The sequence below is a fragment of the Saprolegnia diclina genome (assembly GCF_000281045.1).
Source record: "Saprolegnia diclina VS20 unplaced genomic scaffold supercont1.79, whole genome shotgun sequence".
NCBI classification, from domain to species: domain Eukaryota; phylum Oomycota; class Saprolegniomycetes; order Saprolegniales; family Saprolegniaceae; genus Saprolegnia; species Saprolegnia diclina.
In genome coordinates, this window is record NW_008246146.1 from 1 (window position 1) to 24662 (window position 24662).

Below are 24662 nucleotides of genomic sequence, written 5' to 3' on the forward strand. Positions count from 1 at the left end.
AGCAAGGGCACGGACCAAGTGATCCAGTGCTGGTTGTCGCGGCCAGACCTGCCGCCGCTCGACCTCTCGATGAGCCAGAGTCTCTACGATATGGGCTATGGCGACAAGTACGCCGAGAGAATCGCGGCCGCCAAGAACATCAACTTTCAACACAGCGCGATCAACGAAGAGACGTTTGGTAAGCGGCTCGCCGAGACGTCCTTCTTCCTCTGCGCCAGCCGATGGGAGGGCTACGGACACTACATCAACCAGGCGCGCGCGGCCGGCGGCGTCATCATCACGACCGATGCGCCACCGATGAACGAGCTCATCGTTGCACCAGTCAGCGGCGTGTACGTCAAGACGGTCATCCATCACCACCCGCACCAGATTCTGGGCGGCGGCTTCGAAGGCGAGCACGGGCTCCGCGACGTGGGCGGGCTCCAAGCCGATTACGAACCTGGCGATCTCTGCGACGCCGTCGACCACGTGCTAAGCCTCTCGGGCGGCGAGCGCGAGCGCATGGCCAAGGCGGCGCAGCAGCAGTTCCACGACGACACCAAGTATTTTGCAGCCGCCATGCGCGACCTGCGAGCGTTCGCACGCGCTCAGCTGCGCTCGGACCGAACGGCCGCCGAGGTCGCGGCCGGCAACTGGCAAGACACGGCGGTGCGGGACGTTCCGTGCGTCTAAGCTGTGACGCCAATACCATAGTTCAGTCGTTCAATAGCATTATACGAAGTGCAATGTCGGTGGACTAGTTGTTGTCGAAAGGAGGTGTTGCAGCGCAGTCAAAGATCGCCATGCGTGTCAATGGACGGGAAAACCTCTCAAACTGGATGTCATCTCCGAATCTTTCGGTAATCTCTTGCTGTTTGTAAGAAACGCCAACCAAGCCGCAGAACGTATCGAGTTTGAGAGAGAGAAACCAGATCTTAGAGTGCACTTTGCACTTTGCGACGACGATGCGCATCGCAGCGATCGCGAGCGCGCTGGGCCTGGCCAGCGCCAAAGTGCACCTGCCCTCTTGCGGCACGTGGCAGCCGATGGGCCCGATCGGCGGCCACTACAACACGAGCGCGGGCGTCTTGACGGAGAAGCTCAACGTGCACCTCGTGCCACACACGCACGACGACCCGGGCTGGCTGTACACGGTCGACCAGTACTTTTCGCAAAACGTCGACTACATCATCGACACGGTCGTCACGGAGCTGCTCAAGAACCCAGATCGGCGCTTCATGTACGTCGAGCAGTCGTTCTTCCAGCGCTGGTACGTCCTTCAAGAATCGCACCCAGGGTCGGATGTGAAAACTACTAGGTGGCGCGAGCAGTCGCACGAGATGAAGACGATCGTCAAGAAGCTCGTGAAAGAAGGTCGTCTCGACTTGTCGGTCAACGGCGGCTGGGTCATGCACGACGAAGCGGCGGCCCACTACTCGGTCATGATCGACCAAACCGCGCTCGGCCACGGCTTTCTAGTCCACGAGTTTGGGTACGTGTTCTCCGGGTATACGTCTAGTCGCCTAGTCCGTGTGTAGCGTCAAGCCGCGCATTGGGTGGCAGATCGATCCGTTTGGCCACTCGGCGACGCAGGGCTCGCTCCTCTCGGCCGGCGTCAACTTTGACGCACTCTACTTTGCGCGCATCGACTACCAAGACTACGAGAAGCGCAAGGCCAACAAGGACCTCGGTAGATACATATGTGCAGATCCTGCGGAAGCTGCAACGAATGCGTAGAGTTCATGTGGCAGCCGTCGCCGTCGCGCGGCGAAAAGGTCTTTACGGGCATGATCCAGGACGGGTACGGGTCGCCGCACGAGTTCTTCTTTGACGACTGCGCGCCGATCAAGGACGACCCGGACCTCCACGACTTTAACGTGTGTGAGAAGGTCCAGTACTTTGTCGAGAAGAGCCTCGAGCGCGCCAAGCACACTAAAGGTATGGATATGGGTCTTGGATATGGTGATATATGGATGCAGGCAACCATATCTTTTGGCCCATGGGCATGGACTTTTCGTACCAGAACAGCCTCAAGTGGTTCAAGAACATGGACAAGCTCATCCACTACGCCAACCAGGACGGCCGCGTCAACGCCTTCTACTCGACCATCGGCCACTACACGGACCTCAAGCTCGCCGACAAGTCGCTCCAGTGGTCGACCAAGACGGACGACTTTTTTCCGTACGCCGACCAGACGTACGCTTACTGGTACTGCGCTTGCCCACTGAACCCTAATCCTCACAAGCGCACAGGACCGGCTATTTTACGAGTCGTCCGGGGCTCAAGCGCTTTGCCCGCGTCGCCAACGGCATCCTCCAGACGATGCGCCAGCTCGAAGTGCACTCGACGACGTCGTCCAAGGTACTCTCTCCACTTCTTGCTCACATGTCACATATCGAGGTAGCTCTTGCACTTGACGGCGAGCGTCGGCTTGGTGCAGCACCACGACGGCATCAGCGGCACGGAGAAGCAGCACGTCTCCAACGACTACGCCCAGCGGCTCGCCGAAGGGCTCACGTCCGCCAATGAGCAGCTCAACCACCTCCTCGGCGCGTCGGCCTCTCCGTTTTCAACGTGTCTCTTGGCCAACGTGAGCCTCTGCGAGCATTCGACGTCGGCGTCCGAGACGTTCGAGGTCGTCGTGTACAACCCGCTGCCGTTTGCGCATACGTTTGGCGTCTCGCTGCCGATCGATACGCCGAGCGCTAGCGTTGCGCTGGCGTCGACCAACACGCCCGTTCCGTCGGCGGTCGTGCCGTACGTGCCCGTGCATGTGGACGCCAAGGCCGCGCCGCACACGCTGCTTTTGCAGGCGGACGTGGCACCGCTGAGTCTCCAGCGCTACCGCGTGACCAAGACCAAGTCTGCTTCGACGACTTCATCGTCGGCCGATGATATCTCGACGCTCGAGAACGACCATATCAAGGCGACGCTGGACCTGACGAAAGGCAGTCTTGCGAGTCTTCTGGACAAGGCGACAAAGACGGAGGTGCCGATGTCGACTAAGTTTGGCTACTACCAGTCGTACTTGAACGGCAACGACGTCAACTCGGGCGCGTACATCTTCCGCCCCAACACGAGCACGCTCCATGCCTTCCCCGCCGTGTCGAGCCATGGCTGCGACGTCGTGCCCCTGCGCCAGTCGTGCTGGTTCCGCTTTGGCAACATGGGCGTCCTCAGCTACGAGCTCCGTCCGTGGGACACGTCGCTTGTGGTCGAGTGGACGGTTCGTTCGGCTTTGCTGCCAAGGGTGTTGATGGCATGTTCTTAGGTGGGTCCGATCCCAATCGACGACCACCAAGGCAAGGAAGTGATTCTGCGCTTCGACTCGAACGTGGCGTCCAACGTACGATTTCTACTATAGTCGACTCCAACTGGAGACTATGAATGTACGGTAGAAACGCTGGTACACGGACTCGAACGGGCTCGAGTACGTCGAGCGCATCCGCGACTTTCGCGAGACGTGGAACCTCACTTTGCACAACGACGAGGAGCACGTCGCTGCCAACTACGTGCCGATCACGACCGGCGCCTACCTCCGCGACGACAAGGTGCAGCTCAACGTCCTTACCGACCGCGCCCAGGGCTGCGCGAGCCTCAAGGATGGTAGACATATTGTCGCTTCAACCTCAGGACTCATGGGCTGTACGTAGGGCAACTGGACGTGATGGTGCACCGCCGCGTGCTTGGTGACGACCACCGCGGCGTCGACGAGGCGCTCAACGAGACCGAAACGGTACGCTGGCCGAGGATCGAAGCGTGTACTGTACGTGATGTAGATTCAACTGACCAGCAACCAGCCGCGCGTCCAAGGTCTCACGGTCCGCGGTCAGTTCTATGTGAGCGTCGGGCCGCACGAGGCGGCGATCGAGCGTTTGCGCACGACGACGTATGCGCAGTACGTCCCGCCCCTCGTGGCCCTTCGCGAAGGCTCGGGTGGCTTTGCCGAGATGAAGAAGTCGGTGGTGGGCGACCTCAAGTGGCCGGACAACATTGGGCTCACGGCGCTCCACTGGGCGCACCCGCACTGCCGCCTCGTGCGTCTGAGCCACCTCTTTGCCATTGACGAGCACTCGGTATGACGTCAGAACTGAGAGCTTTGTAGGACCGAGTGTTTATAGGAATGGTCCAAGCCGGCGTCCGTGGACCTCGCCCAGCTCGTGCCAGGCGCTGGGCACGTCGTGGTCAAGGAGCTCACGCTCTCGGCCAACGCGGTCAAGGGCCCGTCGCCGACGACCGTGACGCTCCAACCCATGGAAGTCAAGTCGTTCGAGCTCTGCGCGCAGGACAAGCGTGCCCCGGTGTACGACGAGGCCCGTGCGCCGCTCGGACCGCTCGCCGACGACTTGGACTTTTGACCCGCTTGACACCAGCAAACCGAGTCATTCCTACGGTTAATAGCTGCGGTTCTAACCGACAATAAGAACCGGTGCCGCCTTGACCAGCGTTTTGTGATGGGCATCACGGAAGTACCGGTGCAGGGATGCCATGGACACTCGCTCGCTGGTAACGCAGTGTCTTTGGTGGGGTCGTGCTGATAAGAGATGGGTGCAGCAAATTTTCGTGCAGCACGGGACCTCGTCAAGTGCAGTGGTCAAGTGCAGCGAGGCGACAGCTTCTTGGAGACTCCTTCCAGCCGATATGGCCAGAGCAATGGTTCTTATTGTCTTGACGTACAAGCAAGCCCCGCGTCATCTCGGACAGCGTGTCCAACACGTGATGTAGCGACGTCCTTTCAGCGACCTTCGGGAGCTTGTACCCTCTTACAATCAATACACTATACTATTTCATATTATCAGTGTTGATTGGCCAATAATGGCATAGTCTCCTGCAATAAGATGGTATTTCTACCAATCAAACAGAGGCGTTTTGCCTCTTGAAACTCTATACGTCAAGCTCAATTCCAACTCAAAACGGCCTCAACTTTTCACGCTTTCAATGGATTCGTATTTTGGCAGCCAGCATGCGCGACCATCCGAAGCGCTCGCAGCAGCAGCGCCTGCGTGGCCTCTACCCCGTGGGCATCCTCGCCATCTTCTTCGTCAACGTCTACTACTTTGGCTTTGGCAGCTCGGACAAGGCGCGCTTCAAGCACCTGCAAATCGACGACGGCGGGCCCTTCCTGCCGCCTGTCAACGAGCCGTCGACGTGCTGGTTTGACGACGCCCATACGAAGCGCGTGCCGACGAACGACCTCGAGCACCTCAGCCTCCTGCACGCCGCGTGCACGAGCGGCACGGACGACATCATTACGTGGCACTACGGCACGAATGCCACCAAGGCCACGTACCCGACGCGCTTGAACCGCGACGACCCGCGCGTGCTCGACGAGCTCCGTCGCTGCCCCGACTTTGACATCTACCTGCCTCCCGGTCTTCGCGGCTCGGGCTACTGCGAAGACGGCTGCGCCTACACCAAGTGTACGTCCAACAGCTTCGATGCGAGGAATGTTCATGTCGTATGTAGACGGCCGGTCGCGCCTGCTGCCGCAGTGGGCGCTCGAAGACGAGTACTTTGACCCGCAGCGCAACCGCAAGGCGACGTACCACGACCTGTGCCCGCGGACGCCGATCATCTTCTTCAACCACTACTGGACCCCGTTTCCATGGCCGAAACACAAGCCCATCTACTTGATGCCCAACATTGAGATGGGCCAGCTCAAGGCCCCCGAGTACTGGAGCGTCGACGTCGTCATCTGCAAGACGCGCGACTGCTACCGCCGCGTCACTACGTGGTACAAGCAGGAGGGCAACCCGCGCGGCGCCGCCGTCTTCTACACGCGGCACACGACCGCCGACATCGCGGGCCACATTGCGCGCAAGCTCGGCCCCGGCGGCGTCAAGCCCAAGGACTACCGCAACAAGGTGCGGTTCACGCACACGGCGGGCGGCAGCGTCAGCAAGGGCACGGGCCAGGTCATCGAGTGCTGGCTGTCGCGCCCGGACCTGCCGCCGCTCGACCTCTCGATGAGCCCGGGGCTGTACGACTTGGGCTATGGCGACAAGTACGCCGATAAGATCGCACTTGCCAAGAACATTAACTTCAAGCACAACGCGATCGACGAGGTGTCGTTCGGGAAGCTCTTGGCGGAGACGTCCTTCTTCCTCTGCGCGAGTACGTGGGAGGGGTATGGCCACTACATCAACCAGGCGCGCGCGGCCGGCGGTGTCATCATCACAACGAACGGCCCGCCGATGAACGAGCTCATTGTTGCGCCCGAGAGTGGCGTGTACGTGGACACGGTCGTCCACCACCACCCGCACCAGATCATGGGCGGCGGCTTCGAAGGCGAGCACGGGCTCAAGGGGGGCTTCGGCGGCCTCCAAGCCGACTATACGACCGAGGACCTCTGCAACGCCGTCGACCACGTGCTGAGCTTGACGGGCGGTGAGCGCGAGCGCATGGCCAAGGCGGCGCAGCAGCAGTTCCACGATGACACCAAGTTTTTCGCAGCCTCCATGCGCAACCTCCAGGCCTTTGCCCGCGCGCACTTGCACTCGAACATGACAGCCGCCGAGGTCGCAGGGACCAACTGGCACGCGACCGCCGTCCGCGACTACCCCTGCTATTAGAGGAGTACGAGTATACCATTTCTTATTTGTGGCCTCCTCGTTGGGTGCGACGCGATCGTATCAACTTGATACTCGAATGAAAGATATCGAGTGGCAACAGCCCATGACCAGAGCAGTTGCGATCTTTTCGGAAGCGTCGCCGTCATGACGACAGACGTCAAGCGCCATCGCAAGTGGACCAAGCAGCTGCGCGAGGCGGTGCAGGCGGACGGCTGGGGCCAAGTCCTCGAGGCCGTCGAAGCCTACGAGCAGTACGCCGACGACGATGTGCTGGGATCTCAATGACGGCTAGGACGTCGATCCGGATCATGGAAGAGCTATCCGAGATGGACTTGTCGCCCGAGCAGCAAGATCTCATCGAGAAGGTCGTCGTGACCATCAACCACCGCGTCAACTGCCTGAGCTCGCTCGACGCCCACGGCAACCGACCCACCAAAGACGAAATGGCCGAAATTGCCGACGGTAGTCGTTTAGTCGTATCTTACATTAATCGTGCATGCGACTAGTTCTCGAGTCGGCTCTCCAGCCCACGCCGCGCGTCTTTCCGATCGACCTTGCCGACTTGGAGCCGCCGCCCAGCCCAGAGAAGGCGCCGGCCGCCACACCACCGTCGCTGCGGTACGACTGTCATGTCCAGGGTCCTCCTGCTCATCCTATTCTCGTATTTAGCGGCGCCGAGGCGGTTGTCAAGGACAGCACTGGCGGCGGGCGGCTTGAGATTCACATTGAGAAGATCGGTCTCAAGGACGCTGCCCGCTACGTCGACCCGCAGATGCTCGTGTCGGTCTACAGTACGCCACCGCAGTTGCGACAATATTGCGATGCCGGGGGTAGGTGAAGACGCGGGGTACCTCGAGCCCAAGGTCGAGTTGCCAGCGTCGACGGCGCTCAACCCGCCGTACATTGCGTTTCAGCACACGATTGCGCTCCAGACGCCGCTGGAGACGCTCCGAAGCCGTACGTGCTGCCACGTCATCGTGCCATTCTTACAATCTTATTTATCGGCTTAGAAAACGGCGCCGTCTTCTTCGAGCTGCTGCACTACAAAAAAGCCAAGCGAAAGAAGAGCGTGCGGTGCTGGGCAATGCTCGAGATGGACGAGGTGCGCGAACCTGGGCCGCGCGTGCTCGAGCTGTACGCCAAGCCCTGCGACGTGCACCGCAAGGCGATCCACCTCCTCACCGAGAAACCGCTCTATCTGCACGTGACGCTGCGCTGAGGTGTTTGGGAATACTTGGAAACCAGAGGTTGCATATTGAATATTGTGTTTACCGAATGCAGTCGGCGACCGTGCGCGAGACGAGCTCGTCCTCGGAGCGCACGCCCATCTGCAGTAGCATTTGCCCGTCGCCCTCTTCGAGGCTGAGGCGGCACTTGACGAGCACCTTGACGCCGCCGACAAAGACGCCCGAGAGAATGAGCACGTGCGACTTGGCCTTGGGCGCCGGCACGCTCGAGTTGTCGCAGGCAAACATACCGAGGTACTCGATGACAGCGCCGACACTAGTCGTCGTTTCGATAAGAACTAGGATAAAGAGGGGGAAACGTACCCTTCGACCAGCGACTGGAAGCGGAGCGCGTACTGCTCGCGGACTTCGTGCTCGTCCCCAATGTGCTCCCAGGCCGACCGAAAGTCGGGCACTTGGACCTTGGCCATAAAGTCGGCCGCCGAGAGCTCGAGGTCTTCCATCGGGTACTCTTCGTTGTAGCCCATCTCCCCCTCCGGGATCTTGCCGTTGGTCAGTTCGATGACGCGGAACTTGAGCTCGTTGGCCACCGCGACGAGCGGGTACTCGGCGTCCTCAATGTGGGCGAGGCAGACGTAGCACGAGCCCTTCTCGCCGTACGGCAGCTGCGGCAACGGCACGACCGAGTGGACGTCGTACACATCCTCGAGCATGAGCTCAAAGTTGACCGACACGTCGCGCAGCACTTGGTCCGGCACCGTGTTGAGCACTTGGTACTCGAGCACGAGGTGCGACTTGAAGACGTGCTTGACGCACGACACCACGTACTCGGTCTCGGCTTCCGTGAGCTCGATCGGGCTCGACGACCGGAAGAGCGGGCCGAGGTCGGCAAACGCAGGGATCTTGTAGAGCTCTTTGGCCGGGTCCACGGGCGCGGCCGCTTCCTTGGCGGCGACCACCGGCGTCTTGGCCGACGACGCACTGGGGCGCGGCGCGTCGGCTTGCACGAACGGAAGCGCGTCGAGCGTGACGCGGCCGGCGCTCGGGCGCAGCGCGTACTGCTCGAGCGACTTTTGCAGCTGGTGCACGCCCATGGGGAGGTCGTCGTCCATGAAGTGGCTGCTGCCGGTCGTCGTGAGGTGCAGATACATGGTCGCGCGGTCGCGGACCTCGTCGTCGTCGTCGAGCATGCAGCGCGCGAGCAGCGACCGGATGCTGGGCGCCAGGGCCGGCACGCGGATCGCAAAGGACGTGAGCGCCGAGACGGCCGACGCGCGGATCGTGGCGTTCTCGAGGATGATGCGGTTGTAGATGAATCGAATGTAGCGCGACGGCGACGACGTCGTCGGGCCCTTTTGCCCGAGCACGTGCAGAATCTTGCAGCTCAGGAGCGTAAACTCGCAGTCTTCGATAAACTCGCAGAGGTGCAGGAGCGCGACTTCCTTGGCTTCCGGCAGGACGTCGAGGATGTCGAGCATCGCGTCCGTGATGGTCTTCTTAAACTCAAAGCCGCCTTCGTCGCGGAGGAACGTGGCGAGGGCGTTGAGCAGCATGCGGTGCTTTTGCGGGTACTTGACGCAGAGGTTCCGGATCGCGTCGACGACCACGATCTTGAACTCGTCGGCGATCTCGCTCATGAACGCGTTGATCTGCTTCATGAGCCGATCGACGCTCGACTCGGCGCCCGTCTTGAGAAGCGTCGTGATGGCCAGCGTCGCGATCGACCGGTTCGAGTCGCCGATGAGAGTCTCGAGGTCTTCGTTGCACTTGGTCACGAGCATCGGCTGCGTGAGCGCGACAAGGCTCAGCGTCCGCACGGCCGCAAAGCGCAGCGTCGGGCGCACCGACCCCAGCAGGATTTGCAGCACCTACAGAAACGCATCTCCTCAGGCGCGGCCCTGGCAAGCGACGACATGCGTACCGTGATGGCGGGTTGGAGGTCGCGCGCATCGAGCGGCAGCACGCAGATGGCGCGGGCAGCTTCGTAGAGCACCATCTACGTCATGTTGTGTTGCAGCATACATGTAGCATGCATGGGTCTACCTCGCTCTTGTGCCGCAGCATCTTTTCGAGAAACTGGTACAGCGGACGCGCGTTCGGGCCCGTGAGGTCGTCCGCGAGGAGCGAGGCCGAGTACCGGATGAGGAGGCAGCACGCCAAGTTGGACTTGAGGCTCGTCTTCTGGAGCTGCGTGATGAGCTTCGAGACGGCGAGCTTGTCGTGTTGGCGGATCTAACATCATGGTCGCGTTAGATGTAGCACAGGCGCTGGTAAGGTGTTACCTGGTAGAGCAGCGCAAGGGCGTGGTATTGCACCATGTCGACGGGCGAGTTGAGCGCCTCCTGCACTTCGTTGACCCAGCGGCGCACAACGTCCGGCGAGTTGCGCATGAGGTGCATGCCCGAGACGAGAGCGGACGACGACACGAGCGGGTTCTTGTCGACGATCGCCTGCTTGATGTAGCGCTCGATGGCGGCGAGCATCGACGTGTCGATGATGCGGCACAGGACGCGGATCGCGTTCGCGCGATAGAGGTCCGTGTCGCAGTTCATGTCCTTCGTGAGACTCTGCGTGACGATGATGACTTCGTCGGCCGCCGTCGCGTCCGCAACCTCCTTGATGAAGAGGTACATCATGCGGCGGAGGTTCGCGTCCTTGCCCTGGAAGAGCTTGGTGACCTTGAAGAAGACGTCCGTGCTCTCCGTGCTCGTGAACGGCTCGCCTTGCGTCAGAATGTGCAGAAGCTTCGTGATGAGCTGGCAGCACTTGCGCGGCTGCTTCATGACCATGGCAGCGTCCGAGAAGATCTTGGTCTCGTGCAGCACCGTGGCCTTGTCGAGGTTCTGGAAGGGCGAGACGTTGGCCTCATCATCCTCGTTCTTGAACTTCTCCTTGATGTCCCGCATGACGCTCGAGATCGTCATACTCGCCAGCGTCGGTGACTGCGGCTCGGCCATGCTTGCTGCAGTCAGTCTCCAAATGGGCTGCCAACACCGGACGTTCGCGTTAAGTCATGCAGCGGCCAAGATACGACGTACTTTATCGAATGCCTATACAAATTCCGAATTTATTCTAAGTGCGTTTCGTGTTAAGTGTTCCAGCCAATGGCATCGCGCCAACACATGAACAGAGATCCGCGGAGCAAAGCCAAATGGAGCAAGCCGGGGCCACGAAGCCGCGCTCGCCTCCGTGCAGGGCAGTGCAGGGTGCAAGCCCGATCGTCGCCAAGCCGCGAGCCATATGTACGTCGGCCAAGCGTGTTGTTTACAGTGTTAATGAGCTCGGTGCTTCCGCGGGCGGGTCGTCAGCGGTCTCGGGCTCCGGTTGTGCGTCGGTCTTGACTGATGGCTTGGGCGACTTGGCCTTGGTACTTGGCATGCTGGGCGCACCGCTAGGATATACATCGTGTGTCAAAGGTGCATTCTCACGATGGCCCACGTGTCGTAGCCGAGGACGCGCGGGTCGGGCGACTTCATCATGGCTTTCCAGAGCTCTTTCGCCGGCGCGTGACCGTCTTTGGAGGGATGGCCGGTAAGGAGGAGGCTCGTGTTGGGTGGCACCTTCATCTTCAGCGAGCTACAAGCACGTGACGTTAGGCGTCTATACAGTCGTCGTACTCGAGGTTGGTCTGGACGTCGGTCCGCTGCGGCACGTAGCCGCCCCGCGCATTGAACGTTTTCGACTGGAACGAGACGAGCTTCTGCGGGTTGTAGTCGCCCGGCCCCGTCGGCGTCGACGCCGCTACGGCCAATTTAGCCTCAAATGTACCCCATCATGCTTTAGTACCGTGGCCGGCCGCAATGAGCGACGAGAGGAGGTCGAGGTTCTTGGCCGTGCCAAAGGTGCCCCGCTTGCTGCGCTTGACGGTAAAGTCGGTGCCCGTCGCATCGTAGGACCCCGGACCCGACTGCTTGATGTCCACGGGACTGGGCACGCGGCCGCGGTGGGGCGAATTGATCGCTGACGCCGAGAGCGAGTGGTTCAAGCGCTACTATAGCATCGATATCGAGATGTGGACAACGTAGAACGACCTCGAACGAGCGCTCGAACGCCTTGTACGAGGGCGTGAGCGACGCCGACGCTTCCCGCAAGAGCGCATCATTCCTCGCTCGCGCTTTCTACTTGCACATGATCACGAATGCCTCTGAACGTATGTAGCTACAGTGAGCAGCGCATGGCGGTCGTGCTTTTGATCATAGACCGACGACGCCACGAACTCGTTCGTCGGGAGGTACTTTGGCCCAGGGCTATCGCTCACCCAGCCGCGCTGGGCGGCAAAGTCGAGCACATCAAGGCGCTTCTCCTTTGGGAAGCTACACGGCGCCGAGAGCCGTGTCGGGTTGGTCTAATGCAATTATGGCACACATGCTTGCATCCATATCGGAGGTACGTCGCGCTCCACGTTGTACGAGCCCGGGCCAGCGCCGACGCGGACGTCCCCGCGTTTGGTCCGCGGCTGCCGCGTCTTAAATTTGTTGTACGTCGCGACGCGCTCGGCCTCGATCGCCTTGAGCTGGTCGGTTGTCACGACGTTCGGGAACGCGCCGGGCAGCGCCGGCTCGTGCTCGGACTCGAACGCGGGCTTGGGCGCGGGCGACTCCCGCGGCGCGAGGCTGAACGTCCCATTCGACCGGCTTTGGCGCTCAAAGCTGCTGCGGAGGGTGTAGGCAAACGGACTCTAGAAGAGAATTGAGGGGGTAAGGGCCAGGGGGTATACGTCGCCACCGGCTCCTCTTCCTTGCCGGTGCAAAACGCGGGCCCGAACCGCTTCTCGGACGTGATCATAGATAGGTCGTTACGACAATGGATTTGTGTTTATAGTTAGTAAAGAATAATGGTTAGCACACCTTCTTGGACGGGAGGACGTCCGTGATTGACTGGGCAAAAGTAATGAGCCGCTTGACAGACGTGAGGTACTTGCGCTGTAGCTCGTTGTTCATGACGTGCGCTTGCTTGTTGGAGTTGATCTTCTCGCGGCCTGTGCGCTCGTGGATGCCCACCATCGTGACACCGATGGGCCACGCGGCGTTGCCAATCGCGAGCTTGATGTACGAGTCGTTGGCCGAGACAAACTCGCCGGCCTTGCAAAAGCCGACGATGTCGACGAGGTTCTTGAGGATGTCGTCGGGCACCGTGTTGCTCTTGCAGAGCCGGAAGAGCGGCCGAATGTAGTCCTTGCACTGCTTCATGGTGCGCGTCGCGATCTTGCCTTGCGCCGACCGCTTGACGCTCTCCGGCCGCGCGGCCAGCGCCTCCTCCCAGCGACCGAGCATCTCCTTGAAGAAGCGGTAGATCTTGCGTTCGTCTGACTCGCTCTCGTGGTCCTTATTCGCGTCGCCGTCGTGGTCGTACTCGTCGTCTTCCTTGTCTTCGTCGGCCTCCTGCGCGTCAATGTAGCCGGCCTGGTTGAGGTCCATCTCGCCGCCTTCGTTCGAGTGGATGAGCGCCTCCAAGCGCCGAGCGCGCGCCTCGTCGGTCTCGCCGAAGAGTGTGATCGGATGGCCCAGCTGGCGCAGGCGCTTCTTCGTCTCGGCCAGCGTGAAATGGAGCTGCCCGTCATCTGCGCTCGTCTCGGTAGCGCGCTCTTGCATCGGGGCTGCCTTTGTCTCGTTTGTCGACGCTTGCGCAGCAGCCTGCGCCGCAGTGTGCTCTTCAGCCTCGCGCTTCTTGGCGGCCTCGGCCTCGACGGCTTCGCGCGCCCGGCGCTCTTCCTCTTCAAGGGCCGCTTCGATCTCGCCCCGGCGCATGTACTTCTTCTTGGCCGCCGGTTCGCCGCTGACCTTGAGCGCGGTCATCTTCTCTTCCTCGCGCTGGCGCTTGAGCTTCGCCATCATGGCCTTCATTTGATCCATCCTGCTCGACCTTCCGCTCGATCCACGCCGCAATGCCGAATTTACCTGGGGTGTGAATGCCGAATTCAACGTCGACCCATTATATTTTAAATACTTGCACGGCTATTAATACTAATTACGAGTCATTTTTAAAGTTTATGATAGAATGCCAGTGATCCGGCAAGGATTTGGTCGAGATTCTCACTAGGCACGGACCCGATTACCGGAGACGGGAGCTTCGACCCGGCAACCATACATGGCAACGGCCTCCACCCAAGCGTTTTCTCGGGCGCCATTTCCGTGGGCACGAAAGCTCTCACGTTCCAGCGCAGTAGACAGAGGCCGATCTTATTTTCGGCGCATGCCGCAAAGTTCTGGCGATCGATGCCGAAAACAATACGGCGCTTTGAAGTTGACGTTGAAACCAATCAAAATCTTACCGTGATGACCGAGGACGTGGCCCTGAGCAAGACCGAGCGCCGCCGGGCGGCCCGCGCCAAGAAGAAGGCTGCGGCCGCGACCGAGAAGGAGCGCCGCATGAACAAGCGCGAGGACATGAAGCAGCGCCGGCGCGACAAGGCCATGGCGATCAAGAACAAGGACAACGAGAACGGGTGCTGGCTCTGCGGCGACCCCAACCACCGCAAGCAAGACTGCGACCAGGTACTTTCGATCCGAGCGAGGGCTTCAGCAGCTCACGTGGAAATGTAGACTATGAGCACGAAGAGCTGCTTCCACTGCCGCCGGAAGGGCCACGACATCCACTCGTGCCCCAAGCGCAATGGCTACAACAGCAACACGCAGCCCGCGAGCGACCTCTGCTTCAACTGCGGCGAGAACGGCCACAGCCTCTGGAAGTGCCCCAAGCCCAAGGTCGGCGACGGCACCTCGTTCGCCACCTGCTTTGTGTGCGGCGCCACGGGCCACTTGAGCTCGCGCTGCCCCATGTCTGAGAACGGCATCTACCCGCGCGGCGGCTGCTGCAAGGTCTGCAGCAGCAAGATGCATCTCGCCAAGGACTGTCCCGAGGACGGCAAGGAGAAAAAGCCCCAAAACACCAAAAAGACGTTTGCGGACGACGATGACGAAGGTGCGTCGACCCGATTTATGCGATATCCGATCTTATTGGACAATCATGTGTAGTGGCCCAGGGCAGCGGTCCGTCCGACAAGAGCGGCGACTTCATGGAGGACGAAGCGCCCGAAGAGCCCGAGGCCCCCAAGCCCGCGGCCACCCAAGCAAAGAAGAAGGTGGTCAAGTTTTAGCTTCCGCAACGAATAACATACACCTGCATATGAAAGACTACTTTATCGACTGCATCCAATATGCTGCCTGGTGCATGCTGCCGACTGGACGGTGCTCAAGGCGCGAAGCGACGGCACAGTATGCACGTGACAGGCGCATCGCAGGTGCGTGGCCACGTGCGGGAGCAAGCGGCCTCTTCACAGCTAGCTTGAATCGAGCGTGGCAAGCCAAGCACAACTGTATCGACTGCGCGAGTACATGTAGCAGCACATAAGGGAAGCCGGCATAGCAGCCGCGTGCGAGAAGCAAAGCTGTAGTCACACCCATGGCGCGCAACGGTAGCAACAAGTCAGATGTCACGGGCGCTTCTGCCCTCGCAGCTCTCGTGCGAGTCTAGAGTCTCCGGACAATGCCTTGTGCAAGACTCACCGAACACTGCGTCGAGTATCCTGACTGGACTGAGTGGTCTGAAAAGCACAGAGGTAGTGCTGCGCTCTCTGCGGCTAATGGGTCGAGCTTGTTCTGGCTGCTTGCAAATTGGTGGAGGCATGTGTGCCCGGCGTCGCAGCGCTGCAGCGTGAGTGGCGCTCTTGCGCATGTCGGTCGCGTGGCCTGCCACGTATGCGGCGTCGGATTGGCTAAAATTGCTTCCGACTCAATTACTGCACAACCGAATGTGGGGCACCGAAGTCTTGGCGCAGGACGTCCTTGCCCGCGTGCACGCGCTGCACCCGACGCACCGCGGCTTCCTCCTCCTGCATGAGCCCATGGCGCCGTCGCATCCGATGGACCACGTCCTGACCTCCGTGGACGAGCTCAGCTCCGTCCTCGACGACGCCGGCCCGCTCGTCCTCGTCGTCGTGCACAGCCACGGCCTCGACCTTCCGCGCCTCGTCCAGCTCATCGCGCTCCACCAGATCGCCTTTGTTTGGATCGACACGGTCTCGAACGCGCCGCTGGACTTTCCGGCGCCGCCGACGACGACGGCGTACCTTCGGCTCACGCACACGTACGTGTATGCGTCCTTTGCGTGCTCGCCGTCCGTGCACCACTGGCTCTTTCGGCCGCTGGAAGACCCCGTTAACGTCTACGGCAGCCTCGTGGCGCAGGACCTCGTGCGCCACGGCCGCGGTCTCGTCTCGGTGCCGCTCCAGCTCGCGCTGGTCGTCTTGCGGCTCTTGCACTACTCGCCGTCGATCCTTCTCCAGAACCTTCCGCTCTTGGAGAAGAAGATTCTGAACCTCAACACGGCGCGGCTGCGGCAAAACGTGCGGAAAGAGCTCCTCCGTGTGTACAAGTGGCCGCATGTGCCAGACGCGATTGCGACCTTCTTGCAGAACGAGAGCCTCTTTGGCGCCAACGACGCCGCGCCGCTGCAGCCGTCACTGCTCTTTGGTGACGCGCCGGCGTCGACCGACGGGCTCACGACCGTCGCCGCGTCGCCCGTGTGGTCGGCACAAAAGGACTTTTACAAAGCCCACGGCATGGGCGCGTGGAGCTCGAACATTGTGCCGTACGGCGTCTCGAGCAGCATGTTCATCGCTGAAGCTTACGCCCGTACGCCCCCGCTGTGCACTCGTTTCTTAGCGTCGTGTAGGGGTCGTGCTGCAGTTCTTCCTCGACTGCCACGGCAAAGGCAAGCTCGATGCGACCTCGCCCATCAACGCGTACGTCATCGAAGGCGGCAGCGGCTGCTGCAAGTTTGGCCTCGCGTTCGCGCGCCACCTCCTCGGCCTGCTCGCGGGCTTGGAGCTGCACACGGTGATTCGCCCGTGCATCATCCTCACGGACCTCAGCGTCGACGTCCTCGACTCGCGCATTGCCCACGTCGATTTTCAGAGTCTCGTCGCGGCGTTTCCCGGCCAGCTCGAGTTTGCGGTCCTCGACGTCGAAGACATTGTACAATGTGTCCTGGATTCGGACGACGTGGACTAACCGCGTGGTAGATTGCGCGGAGAGGACCGCTCTTTCTGCGAGTTGCCAACGCGCCGCTGCAGCTCGCGCCGACGACGCCGATCTTTTTCATTGGCAACTACTTTCTCGACTCGCTCCCAACCGACGTCTTCTTGGTACCGTTCAGTTCTTTTATCGGTTTATGTTATGAATGCTGCAGGTCGAACCGTCGGGGCTCTCGCCGGTGCTCACGGACGAGGCCGGCGACAGCTTTGCGCCGTCGCCGCTGCCGCTTCCAGACCCGTCGACGCACTACGAGAGCGCGGCGCTGAATGCGACGCTGCTGTCCGTGCCCCGGGGCCTGCGCGTGTCGCTCCTCCTCTTTCCCGTGCAGGCGTACCGCTTCTTGAGCGCGATTTTGCCGCCGACGGCGCCGTTCGGGCTCCTCTTTGGCGACGCGACGGTCCACAGCTCAGATACGTTCCACCACGTGCCCGAGCTCTCGCCGCACGCCGACTGCTTTTGTCTGCCGGTCGACTTCAGCCTCCTCGAGGCCTTTTTGAGCCAGAGCTTCCCGAAACTCACGTTCCAGTCGACTTTGCAAGTGTTTGCCGACACGTTCCAAGTGTGTTACGCGACGCACTTTCCCGACGACGCGGCCAATCTGGTATGTTTGAGCACGTTTTGAGCTCTTTGAGCTCGTTTTGAGGTAGTTTTGAGTTTGACACGTGCACCGGTGTAGTCGTCGCCGCTGGTATTTGAAGCCGAGTTGCAAGCGTTTGGCGCCAACGACTGCGACCTCATCATGGTCTCGACCTCGACCTCGCTATAAGATGCTCACTACGATCTAGGGCACGATCCAGGACACGCCCGATGCGTTCACTGCGCTCGAGCCGCAAATGGCGCTCCTCGCGCTCTCAAAATGGGACTACGACTGCTTTGCCGTCTTCATGTGGCCCATGGTGCGCCAGGTCCCCGACCAGCCGGCGCTGCGGGCGTCTGTGGTGCGTTATAAGGCTCCAGGATGAGGTAGTCTCATGCTCGCGTCTAGGCTGAGGTCGGTCTCAAGTGCTTTGAGAACGCCTACTTGCTCAAGGACGCCGGCGTCTTCAACTTGCACCTCAACATGGCGCGCTGGCTGTACGCGATCCAGGCGTACGAGGACGCAGCGGTGCTCCTCAAAGAGCTTGTCCAAAGCCAGGACATCCGGGTCTTGTACCTCCTCGGGCTTGTCTGCTTCCACCTCAACGCGGTCGACAAGGCGCATGTGCTCTTCCGCGCCTGCTTGGACATGGGCGCCCGCGCCAAGTACCAGAAGCGCATCGCTGTCTGCGACCACATTCTGCGCGCCTAAGTTTGCGATAAAGAAAGACCGATTATTTAGGGCTTCTTAGGAGACAAGACGCAGCACGACGGCCTCGCCACCGCAGAGGGCGTCGCGCTCCTTGGCCAACTGCTCGAGTTCGTCCTGGATCTGCTGGATCTCGCCGAGGTTGTCCTGGACGCACTGGTTCAGAGCTGCGCGCTTGGACGGGCCCTTGCGCGCGGGCGCCCGCGCCTTCTTCGGAGCTGGCGCCTCGGCCGGATCGACCTTGCGCTTCGGGCCGCGCTTCGCCGCCGGCTTGCCTGGGGCCATGCCAAATTGAAAATTGAAACTGGGACATCCGGATACATCAGTTGTATCCGTACGGATGCAACCGAGACCTTGGCAAGTAGTAGCGGTCGCCCGCGCCACAAGCCAGCTCGACAATCTCGATAGCTTTAAGAAATGCAACGTACAATATTGTACAACTATGTGAATTAAGTTATTCGGTTCATAAGCATTAGGGCCGTCGAGACCTATCGTCCGCCAAGTGTATTTCCCGCCAAAAATAGAGACGGATGGCGACGTCGAAGCGAGGGTTCCGGTCGTCGCTGCTCAGCGACATCATCCAGAGCAACGAAGCCGCCGACTGGACGCCCGAGACGTCGCTCGAGTTTCTTTTGCACCTCTTCCCGTCGTCAGTCGTCATCCCGGAGCTTGTCAAGACGATCGAGTCGTTTGCGTTCCGACCGCCCGAGAGCAACCGCGACAGTACATCCGTACCGTACAAGGCGCTCTACGGCGGGACGCAGCAGTATACGTCCGACCAAACGGCCGCGCTCGGTCGCGCCAAAGCCGAGCTGCAAGAGAAGATCGCACACAACGCTGCGTTGGACGACGAGATCGCGTCGCTCGAGGCCGTGCTCTCGGCGCAGACGGCATCCTTTAACGAGAAGGCGTGCAAAAAAGAGATTGCGCTCTTCCAGCGCCGACTGGATCTGCGCACGCGCCAGAGCACTGGTATGAGTCCAGATTTTGGAAAGGCTACAATGACCACTACTTGGTACAGCGCTCACCAAGACGATCGACGAAAAGCAGGACACGCTGCTCCAGCACGAGCGCCTTGCCAAAGAAGAGAGCCAGCGCATGCGGCACGAAGACCTCATGTACCGCCTCCACAGCAAGAAGCTCAAGGACAACGAAGTCGTTCTGCGTCAAGTGCGTGCTCCTTTTGTATCTCGAGGTTTACACGCTGGATAGTCGTTCAAGAAGGGGGATTCGAAGCGGAAACTGCGGAGCCCCGAGGCGACGATGGCAGAGCTCAAGCAGCAAATCGCCCATCTGCAAGAGACAATCGCGACGACTGGTCCGCAAGTGCATGAGCTTACGACAGAAATCTTCTCCGTGCGGGTACCTCCTCGTGTATGTCATATCTCGTCTCGATGGCGCTTCGACAGGCTGCGCGGGCCGAGCTGGAAGAACAACTCGCGGCCGTGCGCGCGTCGACCGATGAAATCCAAAACCGCGTCCTCGACTACAAGCAGGCGCACACGCCTCGTCCCAACTGGGACAAGGTCGCCGCGGAGGTCGAGTCGACGTTCAAGGCCCACAACCGCAAATGCGCCCACCAAAAGATCACGACGGACAACCTCTTGAAACTCAAGAGCTCTGCCGACCGCGTCATGTACCTCGCCCACGCCGTGCAGGTCATTGGCTTGGCCGACGACGCCGGTACGATATTGTGTGCGATGCATATTGACCACAAATCTGTAGACGCAATTGATCGCGAGCGCCAGATCTTGACCAACCTGCAAACGCAGATCAAGAAGACGATCGCCATGATCCGGTACCGAGAGTAAGAACGATATGCGGTGTGTGTACGACGGTCTCGTTGCAGTTCAGGAATCTAATTGCGACTTGCCACAACCTATCTGGAGCTAAACAGTGTGTAAATGAGGGGATGGACGCATGGGATGGACGGAGGGACTACATAGTTAAGATGGTGTGTCACTTGTCGACTGGGTCATTTGAGGGCCAACACCGAGCCACGCCACGAGGGATACGGCCGCTAATCGCTAGCTTCCCTTGCTAGGTGGCTGGAAACGTACGATTTACTTTAGCCCGTCTCGACGGACTTGCAGCTCCTTGATCAGGCACCCACTCGACGCCGCCACGGGCAACGGTACCAGGCAGCGCCACGTCATTTTCTTCGGAATGCGATTTACGAGTCACTTGAACGTATTTTGTATGCCGAAATATTTGTCACTCTACTGACCGAAGTTCGTAGTTGTAGGACCATGTGGGCCAATTGGCATCATCCTCATGGCCCTCAATCGTCTCCATCGGTTCCGCGCAGCCTTGCGTCCGCTGCAGCGCTCGGCGCTTCCGGCCTCGTCCCGCGCCGTCCTGCCTCGCATGTTCTCGTCGGAGAAGAAGCCGCCCGTCGCGTCGGATGACTTGCTCTTGAAGCTGCTCAACCCCGCCAGCGCGGTAGGCCAAGCATCCAGGACGCTCGCTCACGCTGGTGTAGAAGAGCAACGCGACGCTCCTTGACGCATGCGCCAACGGCTACGAGGACGTCGTTGCGTCGCTCGTGCACAAGCCCGGCATCGACATCAACTGCCGCAGCGAGGTGCGACTGCAAATCTACAGGCGAGGGTTGACCGGAGGCCATAGGATTCGACGACGCCGCTCGTCAAGGCGTGCATCAACGCTGACAACCGCATCGTGCAGGTCCTTCTCAAGCACCCCGATATCGACGTCAACCTCGCGACCAAGGTTCTACCTGACCGTATCGAGTAGTGCGAGCATGTGCGTAGGAAGGCATCACGCCGCTCATGATGGCCGTCAAGTGCGGCCACTACGACACGGTGACGTCGCTGCTCCAGCACCCTGCACTGGACATCAACCTCGAGAACCAAGTATGTGCGTCTCACTGTTGCTACCGTCTAGACAAATGCATGTAGCTGGGGTCGACGGCGCTGCACCTGGCATGCCATGAAGGCGATTTGGCCATGACGGAGCTGCTCCTCGTGCATCCCAAGGTCAACGTGAACGCCAAGGACAAGGTACAGAAACCTCCTTCGAAAGCGGACGTCACACGTGTCTAGGACGGCTACTCGGTCCTGCTCTACGCGTGCTTGCAGGAGCATGCGAATGTGATGGAGTTCCTCCTCAAGCACCCCAAGATCGACGTCAACGTCGAGGTAGTACTCGCTCTGCTCTGCATTTGACCCAATATAACACGCAGATGACCGCGGGCGTCACCGCGCTCATCCTTGCGGCGGCGCGTGGCCAGTACTTTGTCGTCGACCGCCTCCTCAAGCACCCGTCCATCGACGTCAGCGTACGCCAATATGTCCATCGAATGCATATACGGATGGTATATAGACTGGCGTCGCGGTTGAAGTCGCCATGACCAAGGGTTTTCACGACATTGTGCAGCTCTTCCTGGACCACGACCACTGGGACGTCAACATGGCCCTCGACGTACGATCATTCTCATCGTATTTCGTATGCTTATTGGTTCTGCGTAGGAGTCGGGGCATGCGCTCTTGCACATGGCGGCGCACGAAGGCAACGCGACGATCGTAGAGAAAGTACTGGCACACGCGCGGGTCGAACCCAACCAACCGTCCTTCGTACGCCGTCTCTACCTCATGACACCATAAGCAGTGGCGACTGTAGGATGGCACGACGCCTCTCATGGTCGCGTGCTTTGCCGAGAAGGACGCGATCGTGACGCAGCTGCTCGCCGACGCCCGCGTCGACGTCAACGCCAAGCGCGAGGTAATGAGATCGAGCTCTAAGATTATGGCTTATGCGGCGGATGTAGGACGGTGCGACGGCCTTGATCGCGGCTGTCAATATGGAAAATGTCGATCTTGTCAAGCACCTCCTGGCGCATGGCGAAACAGACGTCAACCTCGAGATGCAGGTACGACGGATTCGTTGGATCGTTATATTGAAAGTAAGATGGGTGCTGTGTAGCCTAACGTCTCGGCGCTCACGGTCGCGTCGTCGCGCGGCCTTGTGGAGATCGTCCAGCTCCTTCTGGCGCACAAGGCGACAGCCATCTCGGCGTAGTTGACAACCCCGAACCCTAGTCGGTTGACCAGATTTTGAGACACCGGTAAGCATCCTGCCGTCCAGTCTAGAGTGCAGGACCCAGTCCCATAAAGGACTTGAACTAGAGCAATATACTCCATGCCATGGATCGAGTTACTAAGATCGTAGTTGCGCTGGAGTGATGGCAGCAGGTTTGGGACTTGGTTGGTGTATGGTATACAAAAAGCGAGACAACATTGGTCGCGGGCGCTGATTGGCCCTTGTGCGGCCACCGATTAATCACTGGTCCGTGGATCGATATTCATTTTCGAGTTTTTACTTTGGCCGACAAGATGCACCTCATGTACCACCTCGGCGCCGACGGCAAGCGCGTGTACACGCTCAAGAAGGAGGACCCGAGCGGCAAGCCGACGCACTCGGCCCACCCGGCGCGCTTCTCGCCCGACGACAAGTTCTCGAAGGAGCGCATCACGACCAAGAAGCGCTACAACCTCCTCCCGACCCAGTCGCCGGACCCGCTGTACCAGTAAGCAAGTAGTAGAGGCATCCTAACGACGCCCAATCCATTATTTTATGTCTTTTTAGCACGAATACAATGTATAGCGTCTGCCAGGTCTACTCGGTCTGATAGGCCGTTGACACGCCACCTACGACAGCTCGGGCACGTAGCGATGACAGCCCGACGAACGAGTACGTCAGTGCTGGCTGGAAAGCGGCGCAACCTGCGGCGGCTGTGGTTTGTCTGCTGGCGCTCTCAACCCTTCGCTCTTGAGCTCTCACGCTTGTCAACTTCGGAGCCGGCGATATCGGATGCTGGCGCCGGACCGCAGCTCGCCGATTACGAGCAGCCTCGTAGTTGATTTGGACTTGTATAGCTTGGCAAATGACAGCTCGCGCGCACAGAGCTCTAGTCGGACGTCGTTACTTTCGGCCGATGCTCAGTTGGCGTCCTCACTCGCCGCATCATCGCATCATCGACTTTGGCGCCGGGTGTTTCAACGAGCTTCTGCAAATGAACGCTCGCTGCAACTGGATCGCCGAGCCATTCTGAAACATGACGTGGCGCGATGTGCTGCCTAGTTGACCGTGGATTCCTAGCATGCAGCCATGAAGTGCTGGCGGGCTACTCTGTGTGACAGGCTGGCGCCGGCGTCCATGGGACCACGGGCCACGCAACGATACAACACGTTCTTCGCGCATCCCAACCAACGCACCGCCCGCTACGCAGGGTGTTTGTTGCTCCCGCAGCATCAAGCCCGTGGTCGAGAGCCTCGACACGAGCAGCAACGACCACTGCACATCCACGCACCTGCACCGGATCGTCATCGCCGGTCCAACGAATGGCGGTTGCTCAGCGTGATAGCCTGTGTGTTGCACTTGCCAGCGACTTTAATGTGGGCTCGTGCACAACCAGAATCTGGTATTGGCTCTGGTGGGTTGGAGTTCTTGATAGAACTGCAAGCAACTGATGGGTAAGCGCGAGGGAATCCTCAGTTGGATTTAGCATTTGGTGCGCCCGCGTATCTTAGAGCATCCCCAGCAGTCGTTTTTATACGTAAATATAGCAATTTTTAAAAACGGACCTCCCCAAGAGGCGTTTTTATTTCTAAAAATTTGTAAAAATTCGCTGGTCGTTTTTATCGCGGTCCACTTTAAAAACATCGGCCAGCATTTCCAATCGTTTTTAAGGCCCATGCGACGGGCAATGGGCGAATTCTAGGCATGAAAACGCCGTCAGAACTCAGCTCGGAGTTTTCTACAGTTGAGGACAGCCATGCCTGCAACACAGAGACCCCAGATGTAGCAGGAACCTCTCTGATGGCACTCGCATTGAGCGATCTGGGCAAATCATATCTGCACACAAGGCGTCGCTGCGCCCGCTGACATGCGGTTAGCTCCGTCGCACAGTCATGAACTGCCTTGATGACTCTCGCTAAGCGTGGCCGCGAGTAGGGCCTAGTCGGTGCTGGCGTCGACGGCGTCACCTTGGAACCAGTGGAGCGCCTCGCTATCGTCGGAATGTTGATCTGTCAGCTGTTGATTGGCAACGTTTGGCAACGCTGTTGGGGAGCTCCGTTTCCATTGCCAACTGGTCGTTTCCAAAGCCACCCGTTAGAGCATCCCCAGCAGTCGTTTCCATTTTATTGCTAACCGCATGTCAGCGGGCGCAGCGACGCCTTGTGTGCAGATATGATTTGCCCAGATCGCTCAATGCGAGTGCCATCAGAGAGGTTCCTGCTACATCTGGGGTCTCTGTGTTGCAGGCATGGCTGTCCTCAACTGTAGAAAACTCCGAGCTGAGTTCTGACGGCGTTTTCATGCCTAGAATTCGCCCATTGCCCGTCGCATGGGCCTTAAAAACGATTGGAAATGCTGGCCGATGTTTTTAAAGTGGACCGCGATAAAAACGACCAGCGAATTTTTACAAATTTTTAGAAATAAAAACGCCTCTTGGGGAGGTCCGTTTTTAAAAATTGCTATATTTACGTATAAAAACGACTGCTGGGGATGCTCTTAGCAATAAAATGGAAACGACTGCTGGGGATGCTCTTACAACCAGCGACGCGTCACCACCTGCGCAGAG

General features: G+C 59.6%; 13 protein-coding genes across 14 annotated transcripts; 9 read left to right on the top strand and 4 right to left on the bottom strand.

Annotated features, from left to right (window-relative positions):
- The first annotated feature begins 18 nt into the window (after positions 1 to 18).
- On the top strand, positions 19 to 735 carry SDRG_14839 (hypothetical protein). Its single transcript, XM_008620996.1, has one exon. The coding sequence runs from the start codon at positions 70 to 72 to the stop codon at positions 670 to 672; it is 603 nt and encodes a 200-aa protein (XP_008619218.1). The 5' UTR covers positions 19 to 69; the 3' UTR covers positions 673 to 735.
- Positions 736 to 944: 209 nt separating this feature from the next.
- SDRG_14840 (hypothetical protein) lies at positions 945 to 4420 on the top strand (the record flags this gene model as incomplete). Its single annotated transcript, XM_008620997.1, has 12 exons — positions 945 to 1249; positions 1298 to 1471; positions 1518 to 1669; positions 1717 to 1917; positions 1959 to 2187; positions 2232 to 2340; positions 2384 to 3205; positions 3251 to 3325; positions 3378 to 3585; positions 3633 to 3715; positions 3759 to 4055; positions 4101 to 4420. The coding sequence occupies 12 exons, from the start codon at positions 945 to 947 to the stop codon at positions 4335 to 4337; spliced, it is 2892 nt and encodes a 963-aa protein (XP_008619219.1). The 3' UTR covers positions 4338 to 4420.
- Positions 4421 to 4935: 515 nt separating this feature from the next.
- On the top strand, positions 4936 to 6551 carry SDRG_14841 (hypothetical protein; the record flags this gene model as incomplete). The annotated part of the gene is made up of 2 exons (XM_008620998.1): positions 4936 to 5399; positions 5446 to 6551. Exons 1-2 carry the CDS (start codon positions 4943 to 4945, stop codon positions 6549 to 6551), a joined length of 1563 nt encoding a protein of 520 aa, XP_008619220.1. The 5' UTR covers positions 4936 to 4942.
- Positions 6552 to 6695: 144 nt separating this feature from the next.
- On the top strand, positions 6696 to 7770 carry SDRG_14842 (hypothetical protein; the record flags this gene model as incomplete). The annotated part of the gene is made up of 6 exons (XM_008620999.1): positions 6696 to 6802; positions 6844 to 7013; positions 7058 to 7169; positions 7221 to 7342; positions 7386 to 7508; positions 7562 to 7770. 6 exons carry the CDS (start codon positions 6696 to 6698, stop codon positions 7768 to 7770), a joined length of 843 nt encoding a protein of 280 aa, XP_008619221.1.
- A 3-nt stretch (positions 7771 to 7773) lies between these two features.
- On the bottom strand, positions 7774 to 10772 carry SDRG_14843 (hypothetical protein). Its single transcript, XM_008621000.1, has 5 exons — positions 10021 to 10772; positions 9782 to 9970; positions 9660 to 9734; positions 8102 to 9606; positions 7774 to 8054 (listed from the first exon to the last, which is right to left on the bottom strand). The coding sequence occupies exons 1-5, from the start codon at positions 10693 to 10695 to the stop codon at positions 7820 to 7822; spliced, it is 2679 nt and encodes an 892-aa protein (XP_008619222.1). The 5' UTR covers positions 10696 to 10772; the 3' UTR covers positions 7774 to 7819.
- Positions 10773 to 11002: 230 nt separating this feature from the next.
- SDRG_14844 (hypothetical protein) lies at positions 11003 to 12523 on the bottom strand (the record flags this gene model as incomplete). The annotated part of the gene is made up of 8 exons (XM_008621001.1): positions 11003 to 11129; positions 11177 to 11314; positions 11356 to 11479; positions 11525 to 11726; positions 11770 to 11856; positions 11901 to 12083; positions 12129 to 12416; positions 12464 to 12523. 8 exons carry the CDS (start codon positions 12521 to 12523, stop codon positions 11003 to 11005), a joined length of 1209 nt encoding a protein of 402 aa, XP_008619223.1.
- A 53-nt stretch (positions 12524 to 12576) lies between these two features.
- Positions 12577 to 13590, bottom strand: SDRG_14845 (hypothetical protein; the record flags this gene model as incomplete). Its single annotated transcript, XM_008621002.1, has 1 exon — positions 12577 to 13590. The coding sequence occupies one exon, from the start codon at positions 13588 to 13590 to the stop codon at positions 12577 to 12579; it is 1014 nt and encodes a 337-aa protein (XP_008619224.1).
- A 416-nt stretch (positions 13591 to 14006) lies between these two features.
- Positions 14007 to 14888, top strand: SDRG_14846 (hypothetical protein). Its single transcript, XM_008621003.1, has 3 exons — positions 14007 to 14232; positions 14281 to 14659; positions 14713 to 14888. Exons 1-3 carry the CDS (start codon positions 14014 to 14016, stop codon positions 14832 to 14834), a joined length of 720 nt encoding a protein of 239 aa, XP_008619225.1. The 5' UTR covers positions 14007 to 14013; the 3' UTR covers positions 14835 to 14888.
- Positions 14889 to 15488: 600 nt separating this feature from the next.
- On the top strand, positions 15489 to 18061 carry SDRG_14847 (hypothetical protein; the record flags this gene model as incomplete). The annotated part of the gene is made up of 7 exons (XM_008621004.1): positions 15489 to 16371; positions 16412 to 16713; positions 16761 to 16883; positions 16928 to 17374; positions 17450 to 17515; positions 17559 to 17711; positions 17759 to 18061. The coding sequence occupies 7 exons, from the start codon at positions 15489 to 15491 to the stop codon at positions 18059 to 18061; spliced, it is 2277 nt and encodes a 758-aa protein (XP_008619226.1).
- A 1-nt stretch (position 18062) lies between these two features.
- SDRG_14848 (hypothetical protein) lies at positions 18063 to 18355 on the bottom strand. Its single transcript, XM_008621005.1, has one exon. It carries the CDS (start codon positions 18341 to 18343, stop codon positions 18098 to 18100), a length of 246 nt encoding a protein of 81 aa, XP_008619227.1. The 5' UTR covers positions 18344 to 18355; the 3' UTR covers positions 18063 to 18097.
- Positions 18356 to 18585: 230 nt separating this feature from the next.
- SDRG_14849 (hypothetical protein) lies at positions 18586 to 19982 on the top strand. The gene is made up of 5 exons (XM_008621006.1): positions 18586 to 19030; positions 19080 to 19228; positions 19271 to 19420; positions 19468 to 19741; positions 19784 to 19982. Exons 1-5 carry the CDS (start codon positions 18589 to 18591, stop codon positions 19867 to 19869), a joined length of 1101 nt encoding a protein of 366 aa, XP_008619228.1. The 5' UTR covers positions 18586 to 18588; the 3' UTR covers positions 19870 to 19982.
- Positions 19983 to 20307: 325 nt separating this feature from the next.
- Positions 20308 to 22245, top strand: SDRG_14850. Of its 2 annotated transcripts, XM_008621008.1 has the most exons (13): positions 20308 to 20500; positions 20541 to 20642; positions 20687 to 20788; positions 20830 to 20931; positions 20977 to 21078; positions 21121 to 21216; positions 21261 to 21356; positions 21401 to 21499; positions 21547 to 21651; positions 21698 to 21799; positions 21846 to 21947; positions 22001 to 22142; positions 22192 to 22245. In XM_008621008.1, the coding sequence occupies exons 1-12, from the start codon at positions 20333 to 20335 to the stop codon at positions 22094 to 22096; spliced, it is 1272 nt and encodes a 423-aa protein (XP_008619230.1). In that variant the 5' UTR covers positions 20308 to 20332; the 3' UTR covers positions 22097 to 22142; positions 22192 to 22245. The 2 variants fall into 2 exon arrangements, with proteins under 2 accessions (XP_008619230.1, XP_008619229.1); XM_008621007.1 differs by having other exon boundaries at positions 22001 to 22245.
- Positions 22246 to 22392: 147 nt separating this feature from the next.
- On the top strand, positions 22393 to 22724 carry SDRG_14851 (H/ACA ribonucleoprotein complex subunit 3). The gene has a single exon (XM_008621009.1). The coding sequence runs from the start codon at positions 22411 to 22413 to the stop codon at positions 22606 to 22608; it is 198 nt and encodes a 65-aa protein (XP_008619231.1). The 5' UTR covers positions 22393 to 22410; the 3' UTR covers positions 22609 to 22724.
- The last annotated feature ends 1938 nt before the right edge of the window (positions 22725 to 24662 follow it).

What these genes read in the sequence shown, in the direction of transcription:
- SDRG_14839 (XM_008620996.1), top strand. Translation starts at nt 70, where the DNA reads ATGAGCCAGAGTCTCTACGATATGGGCTATGGCGACAAGTACGCCGAG.
- SDRG_14843 (XM_008621000.1), bottom strand. Translation starts at nt 10,695, where the DNA reads ATGGCCGAGCCGCAGTCACCGACGCTGGCGAGTATGACGATCTCGAGC. An exon ending in TGCTGCGGCACAAGAGCGAG is followed by an intron (nt 9,735 to 9,781) that starts GTAGACCCATGC and finishes AACATGACGTAG; the next exon opens with ATGGTGCTCTACGAAGCTGC. An exon ending in TTCCAGTCGCTGGTCGAAGG is followed by an intron (nt 8,055 to 8,101) that starts GTACGTTTCCCC and finishes AACGACGACTAG; the next exon opens with TGTCGGCGCTGTCATCGAGT.
- SDRG_14846 (XM_008621003.1), top strand. Translation starts at nt 14,014, where the DNA reads ATGACCGAGGACGTGGCCCTGAGCAAGACCGAGCGCCGCCGGGCGGCC. An exon ending in GCAAGCAAGACTGCGACCAG is followed by an intron (nt 14,233 to 14,280) that starts GTACTTTCGATC and finishes GTGGAAATGTAG; the next exon opens with ACTATGAGCACGAAGAGCTG. An exon ending in TGCGGACGACGATGACGAAG is followed by an intron (nt 14,660 to 14,712) that starts GTGCGTCGACCC and finishes AATCATGTGTAG; the next exon opens with TGGCCCAGGGCAGCGGTCCG.
- SDRG_14848 (XM_008621005.1), bottom strand. Translation starts at nt 18,343, where the DNA reads ATGGCCCCAGGCAAGCCGGCGGCGAAGCGCGGCCCGAAGCGCAAGGTC.
- SDRG_14849 (XM_008621006.1), top strand. Translation starts at nt 18,589, where the DNA reads ATGGCGACGTCGAAGCGAGGGTTCCGGTCGTCGCTGCTCAGCGACATC. An exon ending in ACGAAGTCGTTCTGCGTCAA is followed by an intron (nt 19,229 to 19,270) that starts GTGCGTGCTCCT and finishes CACGCTGGATAG; the next exon opens with TCGTTCAAGAAGGGGGATTC. An exon ending in TGGCTTGGCCGACGACGCCG is followed by an intron (nt 19,742 to 19,783) that starts GTACGATATTGT and finishes ACAAATCTGTAG; the next exon opens with ACGCAATTGATCGCGAGCGC.
- SDRG_14850 (XM_008621007.1), top strand. Translation starts at nt 20,333, where the DNA reads ATGGCCCTCAATCGTCTCCATCGGTTCCGCGCAGCCTTGCGTCCGCTG. An exon ending in ACCCGTCCATCGACGTCAGC is followed by an intron (nt 21,357 to 21,400) that starts GTACGCCAATAT and finishes GATGGTATATAG; the next exon opens with ACTGGCGTCGCGGTTGAAGT. An exon ending in ACGTCAACATGGCCCTCGAC is followed by an intron (nt 21,500 to 21,546) that starts GTACGATCATTC and finishes GGTTCTGCGTAG; the next exon opens with GAGTCGGGGCATGCGCTCTT.
- SDRG_14851 (XM_008621009.1), top strand. Translation starts at nt 22,411, where the DNA reads ATGCACCTCATGTACCACCTCGGCGCCGACGGCAAGCGCGTGTACACG.